This window comes from Pituophis catenifer, unplaced genomic scaffold, assembly GCF_029215685.1.
Source record: "Pituophis catenifer annectens isolate HBS135680 unplaced genomic scaffold, rPitCat1.0.hap2 SCAF_1, whole genome shotgun sequence".
Classification (NCBI taxonomy): domain Eukaryota; kingdom Metazoa; phylum Chordata; class Lepidosauria; order Squamata; family Colubridae; genus Pituophis; species Pituophis catenifer.
Window position 1 is genome coordinate 181262926 of NW_027256881.1, and position 22667 is coordinate 181285592.

Here is a 22667-nt window from a genome sequence, read left to right on the forward strand (position 1 = left end):
ACCATACCATACGACACACTACACCACACACCATACTACACACCATATACCACACACACTACCGTATTTTGTTTCTCAGCTAAAAGTTGCACATGGCAATTATAGTTTTTACTTTCATTACCAAATATACAGAAAAAAGTACCAAAGTAAAAAAACAGTACAAAACTTAATTCTGTATAAATATGAAGTCTATTGAAACATCTTTACTTTCATTGTTGAATGATCCAGATAATATGTCCACTGAAAAGTAAATTATGCATTCTAGTGTACTTGATTCTAAAATCAAGACCTTGGCTGTTAAGTACTGTGTATCAATGGAGTCAGGTAAAGTCTGATTTTTGGAAGATCACTTCTTTCTCTTTTTTTATTTTTTTGAGACCACCCATTTCACTTTCTGACGATGGTTGAAGAATAAAGATGCAATGTTCAATTATGAACTATGAATTATCTTCTTCCAGACCACATCAAGATGTTTATCATACCAACCTAACATGTTCCCCATTACACATTGGTCCAAACTGTGCTTTCAACTCTGATGGGAAAGACATTATTTATATTGTTCAGAGCATGATGGTATTCAGGCAGACACCACAAAATTAGTCCACTATGTATTGTGGCATACAAATCTTGAGATGTTTCTTGATATGCCAAAATATTACTAGTAAGTCTTTGTTCTAGGAACTTATTCCAATAGGTTTGGGTGTTCAATCCATGTAATCATCCAGTCTGGCTTCACACCCTGTGTGAATTCTCTTCGAAACCTTTAGGAAAAACAAAGTAAAACAATGAAGAGACAATTGCATAAGTCAAGCAACAAACCCTTTGTGAATGGCCTTAATATTACAAACACAAATGTAATATTAAAGTGGTGAACAAACATAATACTAAAAATAGATTTAAGACTTGGCTGCCAAATCTCTCAGATAAGAACTGAGGTAAATCAGATAAGTAATCTGATTTAAATTGACAAAGCAAGAAACATAGCAGAAGATTTCAAAAACATCTTAACAGTTGCATTCATGAACACTTTCATTAATAAATAAACATTAATGAAATCTGGAGGTTTATTCAAGTCATATCATTAGGTTGAAGGCAGAAGGCATGTTGAGCATACAAAGAAACTGGATGCCCATATGCTCTTCCAGTAATTAATGTTGGAATCTTTTATGATGTTGACATACAAAAAGGCTGTGCGAATGGAGCAACTGATTATCTAAAGTACTTGTTTTCACTGTCAACATTCATAACTGATACTTTTTATTTATTGCATCCCTTAAAATAATAATTAAAAAAAAGCAGAGATCACTAGATTAAATGCAAACATCCAGTTGGAGCCAGAGAAAAGCTATAGCTGTGATGGCGAACCTATGGCACACGTGCCACAGGTGGCATGCGTAGCCATATCAGTGGGCATGCCAGCTCAGCTCTGGTGCGCATGCGTGTGCCGGCCAACTGATTTTCGGGCCTTCTGGGCCCACCAGAAGTAAGGAAACAGTCTGTTTCTTGCCTCTGGAGGGCCTGTGGTGGTGTAGGGAAGGCCCATTTTTCTGTCTCACCTGGCTCCAGATCCTCTCTGTGCATTTGGGGAGGTGAAAACAGGCTTTCCCACTCCTACAGAGGTTCTGGAGGCTGGAGACAGCAAAAAAGTCACTTCCTGTCCCACCAGGAGTTGGGAAATGGGCCGTTTCAGGCCTCCGGAGGGCCTCCGAGGAAGTGGGAAAGCCTGTTTTCGCCCTCCCCAGATGCACAGAGAGGATCTGGAGCCAGGTGAGAAAGAAAAACGGGCCTACTGGGCCATTGCGTGCCAGGAGCGGAGTGGTTGCGTGCGCATGCACAGGGTGGGGCACATAGAATTATGGGTGTGGGCATGCACACGAACCTCCCCTGCCCCCCCTCCTGGCACACGATGGCAAAAAGGTTAGCCATCACTGAGCTATAGGAATGAACCAAAATGTTCCTGTCATTCTGACATTTCTTTAGAATACATTTACTGTACATTGTTTTTCAAGAACTGTTCTCTGCTGGAGTGTCTATTACTTATTAGAACCACCTGAGGGTTTATCTCATTGGCTTTGATTATTATTCTATGCAAAGTCCCTCATATTTTCAAAAATGTCTCCAAAACCATAAGAAAACATAATAACCTGAAACCTTGATCTTAAAAGAAGGCAGATAAATCAATAAGTCATTAATACAAAGAAAAATACCAATTGCGATCACTACAAAAAATTTCAAGAGAATATTTTTAAATGATACAAGATTCTGAAGTTTTCGTGTTTTAACTATACTCAACATAAAATTGTTCGGGAAAAATGGAGAGAGGAGAGACTCCTATTCATTTTCATTTTTCAGTCCTTAGAACTGGAAATATACACAATCTTCTGCTTAAGAACCATTCTCTCTAAACATCTGCTTCTCATTTACAGCTAAGGAGAAAGGTATTCTTAACTGCCTTGTTAAAAGCCATCCTCATATTTGGATTTATGTGTGTGAATGCTGCTCTGGCTTCCATCACTCTTGAATAGCCATCCCAACCACATGTTCTGCAGATGTGTTGGACATTAATTCTCATAAATTATACAAGAAAGAGAATGTAAGAGAATCCCACACAGTATAATAAAGCCAATATAGAGCTACAGTCCTCCAATATACACATTCATTTTTTCTCTAATATATGAATGACAAAATGTGGAGAAAATGGTTTGCAGTTGGAAATCTTATGTGGAAAAACCAGATACAAAGTGATTCATTTTTTCTTGAAAAGCATCTCAAGGACAAATGTCTACATTTGATCCACCAAAATGGTTTTTAGCCACTCATTCACTCCCCAAATTTGCTCCAAAGAGTCTTTGCTCCAGACTTTTGCAAATAGCTTTAAGGAGGAAACAGAAATCCTGGCTGCACAACCTCTCTTCTGGTGGTGGATGAAAACAGTCACACAAAACTGATTCTTGCAAGACTAACTTCTATTACTTTTATAATAAAAGGGAAAAATATTTTTGGACATTATTTTAAAAGCAGTAAAAGTACTAGAAATGTGGCAATGTATTTATTAATTAAAATATTGTTATGCTGCTGGCCAATCAAATATTCTGGGTGAACTACAAACAATATAAAAGTGGTCTCCCATAATCATTCCAATCAAAATTCTTCATTATACATTATCTTGTTACAGTATTAACTCTTCATTGTTCATTTTATAAACCAATCCCATCTCTTCAGATACCTCTTTTAGGCTAAAATAAACTTATTAGATAGAAAAAATTGTCCTGTCCATTTTCTCCTTTATAAACTGATTATAAACCTTTGCTTTCTGAAAGATCAATTTAAGCTATTACTGACTTCCTAGGACATTTTGTTCATACTGTACTGCCTGTGATCTTTATTCTCTGCAACACTGGCCTTCCAATAAATTCATTTTTTCTCTTGATTAGTCAGGCATATTGCTCAAGATGCAGCATCACTTATATTCTATGGAGCTAACCTTGTTTAAAGTACACTGAAGTTTCGCCATACCCAAAGAACAAAACCACAATCAGGTAGAAAAATCAATGACTGACTTACTCATAGTTTGCTAATAAAAGATGTCTTCTTTTAGGTGTGTTTTCACCGCTAAGCGCAATCTGGAACACTTTGGCTCCATCTGGAGTCTTATCAGGGATGTCAGCACTGCTCAGATACCAGAACGACATCAGGATACTAACAAACTTCCTGCCTGTTTACAGCGCAAGATAGATTTGGAAACAGAGAAAGACATAATACATGAAGAAAACATCTCTCTCTTTTTTTTTTCTCTCTCTCTCTCACACACACACAGAGTGAAAAACTGAGCACAGCAATGCCCCCAAAGCCTCTTCAGAGACAAAGCATGAATTGCCATATACTTGGTTCACGTATTAGGCTAATCCAAAATTTACTTGTCCAGAGTTTCCTAAATATGTAACAATTAACATACATAACAAACAGGATGCAGACCAATAATATTATGGATTAACACAATGCACAAAACCAGCCAGAATTCTGGTGTAATTTTTTTTTTTTGGAGGTATATGACTCTTCAACCATGACCCACTCATAGTTGCAGCCAACTTTCAGCTACCAGAGAACCTATTAACTGCTTCCACCTCTAACACAGGAGAGATGGTTCTCCTGTATTTTCCTTTCTCTTCCCAGCAAAAATCTAGGAAGTGGTATAGACACAAATCAATTGCTTTCTCCTACTAAGACTAACACAACATAATTCTATGTATGTTTGTAGATATCAAATGAGAAAATTCATGGCATGGGTATGAATTAGTTATTATTGTTTCTAATGTTTGCCATTCAAGTGATTAATTCAACTTAAAAATAAAATTATGAAAGTTGTTTTCCTGCTGGCCAACCTACAGGAGAAAATTAGCTCTGTGTACTTTTTTTTTTTTTAAAAAAAATACTGAGTCTGATTCATTGTACTACATCTCATACTGATTTCTTGGGAGTATAGTTGATGATCGAAGGTATAAAAGGCCTTTCTCACCAATTTCTGAGCATGTATTTAACTAGCAAACTGGATCTTCTTAAAGCGCCAAGCAAACTCATTGAGCTTCTCAATTGCATGTTGATATAAAGTTCATTCTATATATCAGGTTCCATTGTTTTAGAACAATATCTCAGGATCCCTTTACATTTTTAAAAATGATTGAGGACCCCAGGGAGTTTTGGTTTGTATGGATTATGTCCATTATTAGTTACTAGTAGTAACTAAATAGTAGTAGAAATTAAAACTGAGAAATTAAAAAAGTTATTTGACTTCATGGGCCCTCTGAAAGGGTTTCAGGAACCTCCAGGGATTCCTAGATCACATTTTGAGAGCCATTAAAAAATAATAATAACTATCCTTGATTTTACTTGGGTCCACAAGATTGCTGGCAGAATGAAATAGACACAAAACCAGACACATGTCAAAGTAGCAAACAGGTGCTCAACATGAATACTGTAATTAAATGGATAGAAAAGCAATTTTAAGCCCTATTTAAAAAGACTGAGGGATGCTTTTAAGGCGTGTGAAATAGAATGAAGGCATACCACTGTCATCATAGTAAATGCCCACATCTCCTGTTGCTGTGAACATAATTTCATCCATCTCCGCAGCCAAGGCTTTTCTGTGGTTTTCGGACAATGAAGAGAGCTTCTCTCTTAACACCTGAATCATCTGGATTGGAAATGGAATTGTTAATGTTAGTGTGTACTAATTCCCTTACACCAACTCACTTAATATATAAGATAGTTATTGAAAACTATGCTGCCATTTCTCTCTGCTGAATTCTATGCTGAATTTCTCTCTTCAAAAGTGAAGTACTTTTTTAAACATAAATTATTTAAACATGCTTTAAATAATTATTAGATGAATCTGGTTATGGTTGATCTCCTTTGTGTGGATTCTGAAGCTCCAATTTAATGTAGAAACTAGTAATTTGGGAAGGGAGCATACAAGGGAGAAAACCTCTTTCAATGAATGGCTGTTGTAGACATTATTTACTGATGAGGGGAATAGTCTTCTATACAAGTAATATTCCACTTACAACTATTTGTTTAGTGACCGTTCTAAGTTACAATGGTACTGAAAAAAAATGAGTTATGACTGGTTTTCACACTTACACTGCAGCATCCCCATGAACATGTGATCAAAATTCGGACTCTTGGTAAGCAGCATGTATTTATGGCAGTTGCACTGCCCCCAGGATCATGCAATCACCTTTTAGCAAAGTCAATGGGGAAGCCACATTCACTTAACAACCATGCTACTAATTTAACAACTGCAGTGATTCATTTAACAACTGTGGCAAAAAAAGTGTGTAAAGTGGGACACAACTCACTTAAAAGCTGTCTTGCTTAGCAACAGAAACTCTAGGTACAACTGTAGTTGTAAATCAAGGATTACCTGTGTGCCCTTAAAGGCACCCTTATAAAACATTTAATAGTTCTATTAGACTTAGTCTTCCTTCTAAAAGCCGTTCAAAGCTGATGCGGTGGAAAACTGACTCCAGGTAAGCGTTCCACTACTGAGAGAAAGTCATGTCGACACCCTTTTGGAAGGTCTTGGATATTCATACCATCCCTTCTTTACTAAAAGTTATATTAAAACTGTAGGCAGTTCTGTTTTGGGAAATGAAGTGGCATGAAAGTTGTAAAAGTAAATTAATTCAATCCTACTTCTAGAAATGACAGTGCAACTGAAGTAGATAAATTATGAGAAAACCTAAATTAGAATAAAGAGAACAAGCAGTTATGGTGGTTAAATTACACTGAAGAAAAGACATAACTTGATTGTTGCCCTTTTAAGAAAATCAAACATAAATTGACAGAGTTTCTAGGAATAAAAAGCTATCAGTTTAGATGCTATTTGCTTGTTCTTCTTTAGGAATAGAATATAAATTCAAATTGTTTCTTCCACTTTTAATTAACTTAAGGCAGTGGTCTCCCCTCTCACATGATCCAAAGACACAGAACTTCAATGCTTACAATTTTTAGCCAACATGGCCAAATTTATACTGCAAATATAGGAGCTGACACCTAACAAATCCACTATGTTGTGAAAAGCTTGCTGATGCTGTTCTCTGTAAAAAAAGAAATGTTCAGTTCAAGGAACAGTGAGGAGAATCTTGTTTTTCACATATGAGAAATATTAAATATTTTACCTCTTTTGATACAAGTTCTTCCAATACATCGTATTTACACTGAGAAATTAGCCTTGAAACAACAGTAAAGGCCTAGAAAACAGAGAAAAATGCCACTTTAATTAAGATTCCTACAATTAAGCAGAAGTTTGCAGCTCAACTATATTAACGGGCTTATAGTCAGGGTGGATTTGATTTAAATCAAGTCGATTTAAATTTAATAATGTAATATAAAAAGGCTTGATTTAAATCAACTCAATTTAAATAATTTTTAAAGAGCAACTGTCATCTCTGTCCTGCAGGGGCTCCTCCTCTGACCCACTGTTGAATCATCGACAGTCCTATTCACTTTAATGGGATGGCTGATGATGCGGCAGTGAGACAACAAGGTGAGGGATGTGGCAGACAGCAGGTAAGTGGATGCCCACTAACAGGCACTGCCATGATGGATCTGAAATGACAGGTGATCTTTAAATGTAAGGACTCATTCTTGCTGGTAGTTAGAATCTTTAATATTATTATTTGCAAACAAAATGAAGGTTTCCTATTATTTAGCTTGCAGAGCTTGGATTCATTGAATGAGTTTACCAAAAATGTAAATATTGCAGAATATTCAGCCTCATGCTACACAACTAAGCTCCATTTCATGCTGAATAAATTAAATTATTAATGTATCTTAAATAGAAAACTATCTTTAGATTTTTTTTACTCCAAAGGCATTTTATTAAAATAAATTTGATAAAAATCAAAATAATCCAACTGAATTAAAAAAATCTGATTTAAATTTAAAAAACCCGATTTTTTTTAAAAAAACCCGATTTTTATCCACCCTTATAGTGAAAACATTCCTTCTAGTCTTTCAACTGATGACATTCTCAATTTGAAATGCAGAATCCGATAAAGGTGCAGGTTCTATAGACTAAGCATGCAATGCAGCGCTGTCTTGGTGCACATTTAAAAAGTAAACAGTTTGGGTTCATTTAATGCAAAATACAGAAGGGCAGGACCTTGTGATTTTATTGAGCTTAAAAACTGATGCAGTAGAAAAAGACGACGACCCACAGGCAGAGCAGGAGGACAAGAGCCACCTCATTTAAGCAGCCATAAACGAACCCCAAAGCTTCCTCGGAGGGGTGTTAAAAAGAAAGGGGGGGGAGAAAGCTGTCCTTCTTTTTAACATATAACACCCCGAAATGCGGCGGGGCGGCTCAACCAACGACTCACGTGCTTCGCCCCTTGCATGAACTCCTGGACGCTGAAGTCGCGGTCGAAGTAGGTGCGGATGAGGAAGAAGTAGAGGCGAGTGCGGAGCCATCTCAAGGGGTTGGGGAACCCCAAGAAAAACGTCCGCTCTTCCGACCTGGGGCCGCCGTTGCCGCTGCTATAAAAGCGCGCGGGGGGCAGCGGCAGAAACGGGCATCGGCCAGAGAGAGGCAGGAGGCGCCCGACCCCTCCGCGCTGGGCGGCTGAGCCTCTCGGGGAGGCGGGGAGCCCCCGCAGCTGCCAGCACCAGCAGCGCCTGCAGAGGACTCCGCGGGTCAGCCCCATAACTCCCCGCCTCGGCCCTCCCGTCATTCCGCGGCGACGGAAGAGAAGCCGGGGGATCGGCAGGCGGCGAACAGGTTTCCCTCGCGGCGAAGGAGAGGCCTTTGCGCAGCCTCTCGGGCCTGCAGGAGGGGGAGGCGGGCGCCTCGCTCCGCCCTTGAGTTGTATAGCAGGGGACAGACTCTCCTCGCGGGCCCACCTCCCACCGGTGGTGTGGGCGCCTTCAGGGCACGGGGAGTCTGGCGGGGGAGGTCTTGGTTTTGCGAGGAGGCCTCGTTGCCAGCGGAGGGAAATCACCGCCGGACCCAATGGAGGAAGTGACCGAGCTGGGCATGGAGAGGCAGCGAGTCCCGCAGTACACCGGGGTTACCCGGGAACGTTTTTTGCAGGACGTCTATCCTCTGGTTAGTGAAACCTGGAGGCTCAAACGCCTTTTTTCCGTTTCTAAATAACGTGGCATGATAAAGAAAGCCAGCGTGGTGTAGTGGTGGAGGTGCTGGCCTAAAAAAACGGAGGTTGTGATTTCTAAGCCGGTCTCTCTTAGCGCAGTTACGGGGAAAATAGGCAGGAGTAATTGGTATAAGTATTAATAAAAACCGTTCTATATATATAGTACTCAGATGGGTCCTTTGTTTTTTGGACTTCAGGGAAAAGAATACATTTCTAATTAATCCTGCGTTTAATCTAGTACTTGCTGTGCTCTGTGTGGTTAGTGTTTACATCCTAAACTAGTACCAGGTGCACATAAAGCAAGACATCTTTTCCTTCTTCAGATAAAATAGGAGATGGAGATAATTAATTAACCGTTTCTTTTTTAATTGGCATGTTTGGAATGTTGATTGTAGGCTAATTTTGGTAGCATGTTAAGTGCACTTTCAGAAAGTATCTGCCAAAGTGGATGTGTTCAGATGTGTTCACAACATGCTAATTTACCACAAATGAATAAATATTCCCCAGCAGTCTTTAGCCTCCTAGAATTCTCATTGTGTTTTTCTGAGGGTTTTTTTTTCTGATCACATAAGCATACTCCCAACATTCAATTGCAGCCAACCACACTTTTATTTGTAAAAAAAAAAAAAAAAGCTGCTGTGTGTGGCACTCAAAACCATTGTTAGAAATTCTGATTATGTTTGATGTTGCTTTATTTTTCAACCTCATACCTTCTAGAGATGTGCAGAATATTACAAATTTCAACCATGTTGAAGTGACCTGTTTTGAATTCAAAATATTTTGGTTCAAGCGTGAAATAAGGTGGGTCAAGCATCATGAATGTGTTTTGAATGTGAAACACTTTCAAACAATTTTCCAAAGTCTTGAAAAGCCCATTTTGCATTCAAAACAGCTTTTGACCCTCAAAGTGGGGTGTTTCAGATTTGAATCAGTTTGCATATCCCTAAAATATTTCTATTTATTGTTTTTTTTTTTAAATCCTTTTAAAAATCAAGGGGGCAGAGGGGGAGATATCCTTAGGCATATTGGCCCCGATAATGCTTGTTGTATTCATTTCCTTAACTAATGCTTAGAAGATAATGTGTTGAATTTGAAGGATAGGCATGCAGCATTTTTTTGCAATTAGACCTACCATAGAAGTTGCTATTTAATTTTGGACTTAGCATACATTTCATTCCATCAACTTTGTCTCTTAATATACTAAAGTAATCTATGCATTTTAAATAGTCAATTTGAGTTTTGCCTTTAATATTTAGATTTGCTGCTATGTTCTTCCAGTACAGTACTTTGTTTCCTGTCTCTTTCATAGATTTATTGAAAAACAATCTAATTAAAGTATTGGCTTGAACCTGTGAACTTTGTCTAAATATATTATTTAGAAACCAGTTACAATTTGGGGGCCTTGCTTCAAAGTAGTTGTGCTAAGAATTAGGCTGCAAAACTCTGTAAAATGTAGATTAATCCAGTACTGTGTTGTAGGGTGTTCATTACTGCTTATCTTGCCATTAGAATAAAGATTAATATGATGTATTTCACTAAAGCATGCTCTGTTAGAAAAATCATAAATTAGAAATATAGATGTTCATTTTACTGATACACAATTTTCTAAGAAAATATATGCTTTTCTTAGGTTTGGGTAGTTGGGAGTAGAAGATAAGTCATAGCCTTTTGTTTGTTTGTTTGTTTCTAATAGCAAAATGGTGGCATGAAATACAATAACTTTTTTTTTTTTCATTCTCAGAGAAAGCCTGCAGTACTGAAAGGAATAGATCTGGGCCCTTGTGTGACCAAATGGACAACAGATTACCTTTGTCAAGCATCAGGAAAAAAAGAAGTAAAGGTTCATGTTTCCACTGTGCCACAGATGAACTTCCTTAGTAAGAACTTTGTGTATAGGTATTCTGTTCCAAGCTTTACTCTGTTTCTGTAAGTGGGAACTGGTAGCAACTCAGATGTTGCTGTTCTAGTTAGATGTAGACTTGTCACATGCCATGCTTAGCTCAAAACAAACGAGATGTGCCATTTGGGAAGGAAAACAAGCAGCTATAGAATTATTTGCATTAGTAAATCTTATGGCTCACTTAGCTTTTCCCGACCTAGATAGTAGAGATTTTTGTACTGACTTTATGTTGTCAATCCAGCTACACATTTTCATGATGGCTACAGTTGGTAGGCTTTGTGTATAAGTGTAAGACCAAATTTTCAGACTCTCCCACTTGTCTCTTATACAAACTTGTTCTCATTAAAAAATGAAAGCAATTCTGCATACTACCACAAATATGAACAAAAATCATAAAGTGATATTGTATCAAGTAGTTTGATGGAGCTAATGTCTGTATGAGAACATCCTTGGAAATTAAGCCATTAGTTTCAACATGAAATGTATTTTACTGAGGTTACTCTTACAGTTTTCTGTCATGTGGAAGAGGGGATCCAGCTATCTCTTCATATTGTTAGGAATTCTTCATGCAGTTTCTTCCAGGAATTTCAAGGTATTAAGCTGGAGAAGGAAAATCCTTCCCTACAATAGCTCCTGATGCCCCCCTGTGCCCTTAGCATCACCACCTGAATTTTTGGGAAGATCCACCAATCTTCTAGAAAGCATTTTGGGAGCAAAGTAGTAGACAGGACTGGGAATTGTTGAGGATTCTATTCCTAATTCTGCTAGTGGACATGCTTCACTAGATTAATTAATTGACTAGAAGAATTGAATCCATTTATATGACAACCAACATAAATTTACCAGTAACTGATCTGCAAAAAATTTCAAACTGATCCTAAGTCTGTTTCAGGAAGTTCATTTCATTGATGTCAGTGGCATTTAAATTCTAGTAAGGATATTAGGTATTAATGTTAAACAGCTGTTCTTAATTGTATCATTTTTCTTTGATCAAAGAAGATGTTTTGAGATAGTTATTGTTAAAAGTCAGTCCCATCTGTTTAAAATATTTTGATAATTTTGTTTTGAATTTCAGAACATTGCCTTTTGATGTATTTGTAAAGAGAGCAGCTGAAATCAAACATTTGGATTATTTTCTTTCTGAGGTAATATATTATCTGCTTACTAATAGTTTAGTTCAGCTCATTTTTTTTTAGTGTAGGATTTTTAGTGTAGGTTCTTTTTCAGTTATCAAACTACATGGCACTTGATAAGTCAATTAAATATTAATGTGCCTGTTCATTGCAATTTATTTTCCATGTGTTTGTATCTTTAAGGATGAAAAGTATTATTTACGATCACTGGGAGATGATCCCCGAAAGGTGAGTACATTGTGTAAGATAAAAACTAATCCTAAAAATGTTAGTTTTCCTCTGAGCTATTCTAGATAATCCTTACATAAATTTTGTCCTTAGTTTGTGCTTTTTTACTATGTTTAAATGGAGAGAATGGAGAATCATAAAGCTGATAGAGAAAAGGATTGACTAGTGTTATCACTGTTATTTTCTGGGACAGATGAGGAAATAGATATTTTTGCAAAAAGAGTTTTATCCTACTCTGCAACTCCCTGATTCATGATTTGGAAAGAAATTTGAAAAACAGTATTTCATTGGACTGTTAACCGAATTTCTGAACCAAATGTTATCTTGTTTACCCATGTTAACTTCAATAATTCAATATTAAAACTGCTCCTAACATATTCACATTTTTTCTATCCTTTGTGAGATGTATGCCCCAATTTCTTCAGAATCTGGAAATGAATCTAGGAAGTGTTTCAAATGAAGCCCAATTACCATGCTTATTGTGTATTATTTGAACTTGCTCAGTTGAAATACGGATAAACTTGATGAATGGCCTGGAAACTTGGCTTGTTCTAAATGCCTTATTGGTAGCCCAAGCTAATCAAAATCTCTTGAATTGAATAAATTTTGCAATTCATGGGGGAGGAAACAAGTAGGCTTACAGTTATTGACTAAGGTCCTTTTGTCTTTCTGTAACATCTTAATAATCATTTTCCTCTTCCAGAGGTTTCAGATGTAATTAGATTACTACATTGCACTAAGCCATAGGATGGTTTGCTTTTGGCTTCGTATGCTGTGTGAACCTTGCTATGATTTCTAAAAGCTGTTTTATAATTTAGCACAATATAGAACTCTAGTCAAGATAAATATTTTTATTTCAGGATATTGCAGATCTGAGAAAGCAGTTTCCTTTATTGGCAGATGACATTCAAATTCCAGAATACTTTGATAAGGAACAGTTTTTCTCTACTGTCTTCCGCATAAGTTCAGAAGGTCTACAACTTTGGACACACTATGATGTAAATAATATATTCCTAAACATTTATTAATGAAAAGTATGCTAAACTCATTTTGACCTGTATGTGAAGAGGGTTTTGTGCTGTTTCTTTAAAAAATATTTAAAAGGAACACTAGGTGTTAAACTAAGGACTTTCAGACTTCTTTTTCTAAATCAAGATTAAGGATTTATGCTCCATCAAACAATAATAAACTCTTAACACAATGAATCCAATTTGAATGTTAAAAAGACAGCGAAACATATTTTTAAAAAAGTTATAAAACATTCTTATCCTTACGAAGTTCTTCAGGAATCTCTCCAATAATATTTGTTCTTATCCGTGCTTGATACAACTTGTCCATTTAGATACAACTAGAAAAGCCTTAATTCTGGACTAAGCCATTTCTACTTTGTTCTTATAATTTCACTTGGAGGAATGATTATTAATGGGATATAATGAATGAGCAATGACATATGTGAAGAAAGTTTGATGGCAGGGTTTGGGAGCCATGAGTTTGAGTATTGGATAACCGAGGAAGTATGAGGTAGTTTTTGATGAATGAAATAACTGTGACAAAGAATTTCTCTCATATCTGATTCAGGAATTTGGATTGATAGATAAAATGCCACTGTGACTGCTTTTGAAACTACTAGTACTACAGTATCTACAAAACTACATACATTTAGGGCAACTTTCTCATTTCTTGTTTCTTAGCATCACCAAGTTTGCTGGTATTATGTTTTGGATTGGATTATGAATATATTCTGACCTAGCTAACAGCTTTTTAAAAAAAGATACTGCATAGTCCGTCAGCTGTTTTATGAGTATCCCTCAATGTATTAAGTCTAGTCAGACATATTGTGCTCCTCCAAATGAGATACAAGTGGTCTTTGTTTCTTGACCATTCAGCAATAAGTTGAAGTTATAATGGCCATGAAAGAGACTTACAATTGGTTTTTGAAGTTCTAGCTGTCCTAGCACTCCTGTTATTATGTGATTGCAATCAGATATTTGGTAATTGGCTCACACTTAGTGACAGTTGTAGCATTATGTGGTCTCATGATTATCATTTGCGACTTTCCCTGCTGGCTTCCCACAAGCAAACTCAATGGGGAAGCCAGCAGGAAAGGCCACAGATTGCTCCAGTGAGTCTCTTTCATCTTACTCCACCTGGTAGGAGCCAGCTGAATCTGTACTGTGCCTTGTAGATTAGTTACCACCTTGTCCTCACCTGGCAACAGCTACCCCTGGTCTCATGGCAGATGTGTCATGCAACCTACCTTACCACCCTGGTGGCCTGATTGTGAGCTGCCTGGCACTTGCTTAATGACCTGAGGTCCTCACAGTGAGCATTGCCAGGATTGCCATCCCTAAATCATTCAGTCAGTGACATTACACTTTACAACCACATCACTTAGTGATGGAAAGTCTGATCCCAATTACAGTTGTTAAGAGAGGACTATCCTTATGTCAGTGCTGCACATGGAATATATTAATTTGCTTCTATTTTTTTTTTGTAAATATGTAAACATTGTTTCTTTTTTTAAAAAATATTTTTTATTGAGTATTTTACATTTTTAAAACAATACCAATAAAACCAAACACACAAACATGCAAAAGAAAACGAGAAAAAAAAACAAAAACACATACATTTACATCAAATGTTAAAATACAATACTAACAAGAGATATATACAATTTTACAATTTTCTGCATCGACTTTTGTCTTTACTCTTAACTTTTATCTTCCCGCTCTTCCTCTTTATTTTTAAATATTCATAATTAACCTTTATGTAAGCAGGGTCATTATTTACATTTATATCCAGTATATTAATATGAAATTTTACTTTATATTCTTATTTCTTAATTTGATTTCTGTTTTCTAACAGAAATCTAATTTGATTTGTTTTCTTTCTATAGAACCTGTTCCACACTTTGTAATAATCCGAGTTATCTCTTTCTTTGATCTCCATCATTAATTTGTCCATTTTGGTGCATTTGAGGATTTTTTAAATTATTGTTTCTTCCAATGGTGTATTGGTAAACATTGTTCCTCATTTCTCTACTATGGATCCTGTTTCTCTGACTGGATCCTGTTTCTCAGCTGAAAGGAATATGGTAATCTATTGGTTCTCCAGGGCAGATTTCTTTTAGTAATATATCCTCTTCAAAAGTCTTATTTTCACTCTACCTGTGCTATACAGTTAACAGCTAGAAAAAGACTTTCTATATCTTTGGACATATGCCTAAAGATTTTGATTGAGTACCAGTATCTTTCAATCTATCTAAACAACAGCACGTTCTGTACTTGGAGTATATTGGGACCAATGAGCAGGACATTACCTTTTTTTTTTTTTATGTCTCCAGTGAAGCAAGGAGGACAGGAAATAATGCAATATTTTGCTGCTAATACTACAATCGTTGTGTATCTATATAATCTCTCTGTGTATTTCTACCCAGAGATAACAATATAAAGAGAGACGAGAGATGGTTATTTTACTCTTATAATGTGAAAATTTGTCTTAATGCTAAGTGTTCTCTACATGTTTTTTCTTTTATTAACAGAGAATCTCCTATTTCTCCACATAAGAAAAGGGCAAGAGACCAAAGGTTCATGATCTGACATAGTTTTCAGAGTCACTGTAAATGATATAAATGATGTAAAGATGATAGCTCTAATTTAATATTGAAAGTCTTATCTGATCGCATACTCAGTTATGTTTACTGTTTTTATATTTGTAGATAATGGATAACTTCTTAATTCAGGTGATGGGAAAGAAACGAGTTGTACTGTTCAGTCCCCGTGATGCACCGTATTTGTATTTATCAGGTGTGTTTGTATGGGTTACCTAGCTTAAAAGGAGACACCATATAAGGGTTGAAGTACACTTCTGCTGCTTCAGATCACATTTCCCTTATTTGTAATGTTCCAGTTTCCATTTTGGTTGCCCAGATATCTCTAGGGTCCCCTGGAATAAGTGTCTTGTGTTCTTTGATCCAGTGACAGGCAAACTATGTATTGCTTTTGAAACCTGGATCATATTTAGTAGCTGTCAGTAAACTACCTTTCAGATATTTGGCGTAATCCCTTTTTACAACTATTTAAGGTAGCTATCTTCTAGATCAGAGTTCCCCAATCTTTCCAGCTTTGTGGACAGGTGGACGGGGAGCGAATGGTTCTGCCACTCGCACAAATGGAGCGTGCACATGCTTGCCTGCTGATAGTGCATGTTCTGAACTGGGTTCCACAGCCCCGTTCCGAATGGCTCAAGGCCTAGTAGTGGGCTGCGGCCCAGGTGGGACCCCTGTTCTATACCATTTATCTTGCATTGTGTACAATGTTTTTTTTTAAATCTTCAACATAATTGTTAATAACATTGGATGATTCAAAATTCTGTTGAGTATTCTGTTGCTTTTATTTGTTGTGTATTTTTAATAATCCTTTATTGAGTCTCTTTCCCTGAATCTATTTGTCATTTTTCTCCTTTGTAAACTTTAAAGTTTTTCATAAATTTGGATATCCTTTTTTTTATCCTCCAGGATAACCTTGATTTTTGACCAGGATACACACACGATAACTTTGTAAACAGACATTAAATTACTGGAACTTTTACTATTACCGAGATCCAGGGTGGATTTGATTTAAATCAACTCGATTGAAATCATAAGTTTTAAGGAGCAACTGTCATCTCAGTCCCACAGCAGCTCCTCTGACCTGCTGCTGACTCACCGACAGTCACAATATTGCAGAATATACAGCCTGATGCTACATAATTAAGCTCCATTTCATGCTGAATAAACTAAATTATTAATGTTTCTTAAATAGAAAAGTATCTTTAGGTAGATTTTTATTCCAAAAGCATTTGATTAAAATAAATTTGATAAAAATATAAAAAAATCTGATTTAAATTTTTAAAAAATCTGATTTTTATTTTTATTTTTTAAAATATAGATTTTTATCCACCCTGCCAAGATCTCTCCTACTCTGAGGCACCCCATGCTTCATTTAATGACCTGCACATTTGCATTGGGGAAAGCGGAGATGGAGGGTCATAAAATTAGGTGCTTCACTTAATGGCTGTCCTGACTTCCAACTGTAATGAGCAGGCTTCATTACAGTTGTAACTTAAGGCTTACTTGTATTTTTAAATAAAGCCATTCTGTGATGTTGTCTATAAACTTTAAATAAATACAAAAGGAAAAGGAAAAAAAACATATAAAACAACACAGCCCCTTTCATTCACTAAAATAGCTAACTAGAGTAGGCAGTTGCTAATGAGATGCAAATAGCTAAAGATCAGTTGACAGTTGCTTTGTACAGCACCATCTGCATTCTAGATGAGACTGAAGAACAGATTTGATATTTGATATTTGCTTGAGCCATATATATTTCCAAATTGGCATTCACTGAATATAGCTCCTCTGGAATGAAATAGTGTGATTAATATCTTTGATCAATTAAACAGTACAGTAGTGTTCCTTCTGATTGCAGGAAAAGGATGTCCCATTTGGTCTAATAAAGACTTAGACTTAAATTGCGCCACACTGTAGTTAAAATTGATTTAGTACCATTTGATAGCTTAAAAAAACTAGAGAAATGGAAAACCATCATTTTAGCAGCCCAGCAATCAACTTGAGGCACATAACATTCTATGTGTGTTTATAAACACACACACAAACAGTCTTTCTCTCCTGGATGTTTTACTCCCAAATGAGAGGTGTAAATATTATGCAGGTAGCATTAAGAATAATACAGTTTAATAGAAGCATTGTCATTGATTGTTCATTGAAATCTTCATTAGGCACAAAGTCTGAAGTACTAGATGTGGATAAACCAAATATGAAGAAATATCCTCTCTTTATCAAGGCTAGACGTTATGAATGTCAGCTGGAAGCAGGAGATGTCTTATTCATTCCTGGTAAGAAAACCAACAACAAATTCAGCTACTTTCTTTTTTTAAAAGGACTGTAGAAGACTGTCTACTCTTTGGCCTTATTCAATTTAGAATTTAGTCAGTCAGTCCCAGACTGTTTTTTATGACTGTATGTTTATTTGCAGCAAATTGCATTTAAAATCACAGTGAAAAGGCAATTCTATCTCAGCCATGAATTATAGTGATCTGACTCATATATCATGGTAAAACCATGGCTTTTGACATCGTTTTTGTCTCCCTATTCGCACATCATGCTAAGCCAGAGTCCAAAAAATAAGTAAACACACTTCCATTCTTATCTGTGAGAACCTATGAAACCAAATACTTAATACAAACTCTAATTAATAAAAACTCTAATTTTTAAATGGTATAAGTTGTATTTTTTTAATAAGTCACTGGTGAAATAAATGTGGCTTTTAAATTCTGAACAGCACAATATTACATGGCCTTAATCTATATCAAATGTAAAATTCAATTATGGTATCTATAATAAGCAAGTTAATTCTTTTTCAATATACTTCAGGAGGGGGAAGTGCAAGACAATAAGGAAAGACGGGGGGAAAATAAGAAAACTGTAGCTTCCAACTTTCCTTGATACAGTTACTAATATAAAAACATTAACCTTTTGATCTAAAATTTAATAATATACAGTGGAATTGTCTTAAACAATTATGTCAAATCATAAAATTAATATAACATTTTTTTTCAGTTTCAAGCAAAAAGTCTGAGTGGTTTTCATACAGAAGCAAAGCTATAAAAATATTTTCTTTAATCAAAGTAGCTAATTTCCCCATCTCAACCATCTATTAATTTTACCATCCATTATTACATTGTGGTAATCTATACAGTAGTCCTCAACCGAAGAGCATAATTGAGGGCAAAATTTCCATTCCTAAGCAAGATAGGTGACTTTTGCCCCATTTTACATCCTTTTTTGTCATAGTTAAGTGAATCACTGCAGTTGTGTGGCTGTCATTTCTTTTCTATGAAAACCTTGGGGTAGCAACCAAAAGTAGTTTTGGACATAAATCTTGAGTTATATTTATTATTCCAAACCTTCAATATGACATACCTAACAAATGATTTTGATTTTGAAAATTTCTATTAATCTTAAATTTGTCATTACATGCCACCCATATCTCAAATCATGTCCTTCTAACTCCAATAACTCCCTCTTACAAGCAAGTTGATTCTAACATAAGAAAAAGCAGTAGAAATTGGGGAAAAAACAAGCAATATTGAAATATTAGCAGATGGAAGAGATGTAGGCCATGTATCTGATTACATTTACGAGACTGCATTAATATATTAAAAATGAATGTAGTAACATAATATATGATAGTCAAAGTTAATATACTCGTTTATTTAGGAATAAGGTCCCCTGCTTTTAGCATTCTGTGCATAATGAGGGTGAGACTTGTGTCATAATCTAGTATAAGATTAAATGTCTAAGAGGCAACATTTCATCTTGTATACAACTGGAAGATCACTCAGATTGCAGGAAGCTTCCCTTTGGGCTTTCAATAGAGAATAATAGCAGTTTTTATATGGATAGGTTGAACCATATACTTCATCTTACAAGTTTTACTATTCTGCATACTGTAAGAGGAAAGCTGTTTGATCTATAGTAACCAAAATCATGAGCCAATAGCTTATGCCTTTTAATAAATGTGTTAGTCTGAAGAAATGCTCATTTTTACTCTACATGTTTAAATTGATGTTGGACCCATTATATGATTGGGTTAGAGCCAAAAGAGAGTGCAACAATTTATTACGTCCATTTTATTTATTAAAATTTTGCGGATGTGAGAATTTGGGCTACTTCCAAGCCTATATGACTGTTCTTTCATCCGAATACTTTTTTAGCACACTGGCTTGGGTACTAGCTGGCTTGGTCGGTGGTTGTTTGGAGAGCAGATGTAACCTTTTTCTTATCAAATTTAGATTTAATCAGGGTGGAGTGATGATCATTATAATTTAGAGGAATGCTCTTTGAATTAGAATAAAGTGCCTCAAACATAAAAAATAATAGGTCATAATAGCTATCTGCTAATTTGAAAGCTCTTGGCATAACCATCATTAACAGGTTGATTTTTAATTCTTTCAAAATTCAAGGAATCCATATCTGAATAGTTTGAACACCAATGAGATTTGCACATCTAGTACAGCTAATAATGATTTTATAGTTACTAGATATGTATCCTTAGAAGTATAAATCTCTTTAGACCTCAAACTGGTAAGCATATATGAGGCAGGAAAGAAAAGGGAAAACAAAATCACAATGTTAGAAGTAGACTTTTGAAGCTGTACTCTGGATACCACTTAAATCTAAATTAGTTTGTTAGGTGAAATGGGAAGTGCCTTAGAGTCTTCAAAGATCCATTCTGAGGCTGTCATGATTGTGAATAGTAGTTAAATGACCGGTCAAAAATCAAGGATTACAAGGGACTTTCCGAACAGTTTCGGATGTGTAGCTGAAGAATCAGCAAAAAATGGCTTCAACTTCATTCACTGGGATTTGTGGTTAGTAGTCTTCTCCCAGCTACAGTTCACTACTACAAATTTCATTTCAGATTTAGTCATCTAATTTAGCCTAAAGAATCTATAGCCCTGAGTATATTTTCAGAACAATTTTCAAGTCTTCAGTTTATAGAAACATGGTGTATTTAGAGTTAATGTTTGCAAGATTGAAACATCTTCCTGTAAAGCTGTCATTGTAAAACAGTTACTAGTTGATAACTTGAAATTAAATATTTTTTCAGTACATGTATAAACTATATTTCACAATTCCCCCCCCCCTTTCCCCCAGCCTTGTGGTTCCATAATGTGACTTCTGAGGAATTTGGAATTGGAGTCAGTGTTTTCTGGAAGCAGCTTTCTTCTGAATACTATGATAAAACAGATACATATGGAAACAAAGATCTCACTGCAGCCTCAAGAGCAATACAGATTTTGAATAGAGCACTAAAAACTCTGGAAGAACTTCCTGAGGAATACAGAGACTTCTATGGTAGGAGAATGGCATTACACATCCAAGAAAAAACTTACAGCAGTAATTATGAATAAAAAAACATTTTTGAATACTTGTTTTAGAAACATATATTAAACTCTCTCTTGTGAACCAATTAATAGGATGGTCACTGGTGTAATTTGTGCAAAACGTTTTATTTTTGTTAGTTGCCTTGCCCTTTGTGTCTGTAACAATTCCAGACTGATCCTGAATGATTCCAGATACTTGACCCTTCCTCCTGGCCAGGACAGCCTCTCTCCGACAGATATGTCCAGTAAAGTATCAGTACAATCTAAGCTACTGATTGGAAGCAAAATGTGTAACTGGAAAATTCATGCTTAGAAAACTAATTTAGTATTTAAAAATAAATCTCTAAATTACATCTACTCAAAAGATTAGTACTGAACAATGTATTCTGCATTTTAGTAAACATCAAAACATTTTATTGAACTGAATGTATTTTTTTAAAAAAGCTTATCTTTAATACGATACTACTTTCAATTTTCTTAACAAATGGTATTCCAATTCTCTATATAAACAAAAGTATCTTAGCTCCATTCATGAAAATAAAAGTTCAATTTATGTCAGTATCTACTTTAAGAAAAACACAAAGCTTATTTATAAAATGAGCTTTCAAAGGTAAAGAAAGTACATCACATTGAAAATATTTATTGGCACAGAAAATTCAATATATCTTTATATTGTGACAGAGTTAATGACCTGTAGTGAAGGCATGCAATTTACTATTTCCCTCTTACTGCAGTCCCAAATCTTTCCCAATCCTCAAGAGCAAATTTGGGAAACAGAAGAACTCACTTGGCTGCTAGTCATCATTTCAGTAAATAGATATAATATCCTAATTGTAGATGGAATTAATTTTCTCCAGAATACTGTAAGACTCATCTCTTCTGGCATCTTCTAACTTCTATTGTGAAGCAACATGTGAATAATGTCTATTAAAAGCTGGATATTTTGGTTGTAGACTATTAATTTGGCTATGACTAAATTACCAGCATTTTATTATTTTTAAAACATGAACTAAGTAGTAAACTTTGCTTCAGAATATATTTCAAAGTGCAACAATAACAAAAATCTCCTTGGAAGGTATGAAAAGTAAAAATCCCTGCAGTTTGGCTGCACAAACAACATGAGATTTGACCTACTTAACATCCTGGCTTTCCCTCTTCCATGCGCATATCCCTTTGGAAATGCTGAAGTGAGGGGAATAAATAAAAAGGGATCAGTGTACAATATCTCAAGTGCCCACAGTGAATTATTGGATCAGGACAAATAGCCATTTCACATTTATACTGATGTGATAAGCCTGCATTATCTCACATAGTATGAGATAGCATCAAAGTCTATGCTAAAGGATTGCTGCTAACAAAACACAACTTTCTTATTCTCACAGCTCTGTCATGACATTCAAATCTGCAGAGGGTTTAGAGATCATTAAATTCCCATCATTATAACCAAGCAATAATTTTATAGCTTATTTGTGCTCAAAAGCTGTGTGGCTTATACACTGGATAGTAAGCAGGCAGTGCTTGCTTTCTTGCATATAAGCATCTCCATTTGTATCGATTCCTCTACCTTAACTTTCTATCCCATTTTAAAAACTTACTCTTGAAAGGTGTCGTCCTTGCAAAACACAGAATGGAATAATATGGAGAAATGTAGTTAGGATATTCTGCGAAAATTAGATAATCATACCGTTTCTGCTATAACAAAAACAATTTAGACACAGCCTTTGACTTTTAATGTAAGCTTTTTTAGCAATAATTTTAGATTATCTTTCAACAATATTTTGTTCATCAAAGTTTTAAGGCAGAGGT

At 35.7% G+C, this 22667-nt stretch overlaps 2 protein-coding genes across 2 annotated transcripts; one reads left to right on the forward strand and one right to left on the reverse strand.

Moving 5' to 3' along the window:
- Positions 1-93: 93 nt before the first annotated feature.
- On the reverse strand, positions 94-8260 carry MAIP1 (matrix AAA peptidase interacting protein 1). Its single transcript, XM_070933276.1, has 5 exons — positions 7881-8260; positions 6678-6749; positions 5065-5191; positions 3565-3715; positions 94-761 (listed from the first exon to the last, which is right to left on the reverse strand). Exons 1-5 carry the CDS (start codon positions 8229-8231, stop codon positions 683-685), a joined length of 780 nt encoding a protein of 259 aa, XP_070789377.1. The 5' UTR covers positions 8232-8260; the 3' UTR covers positions 94-682.
- Positions 8075-20947, forward strand: TYW5 (tRNA-yW synthesizing protein 5). Its single transcript, XM_070933275.1, has 8 exons — positions 8075-8605; positions 10393-10547; positions 11627-11696; positions 11868-11912; positions 12773-12910; positions 15631-15718; positions 17691-17807; positions 20632-20947. The coding sequence occupies exons 1-8, from the start codon at positions 8510-8512 to the stop codon at positions 20886-20888; spliced, it is 966 nt and encodes a 321-aa protein (XP_070789376.1). The 5' UTR covers positions 8075-8509; the 3' UTR covers positions 20889-20947.
- The last annotated feature ends 1720 nt before the right edge of the window (positions 20948-22667 follow it).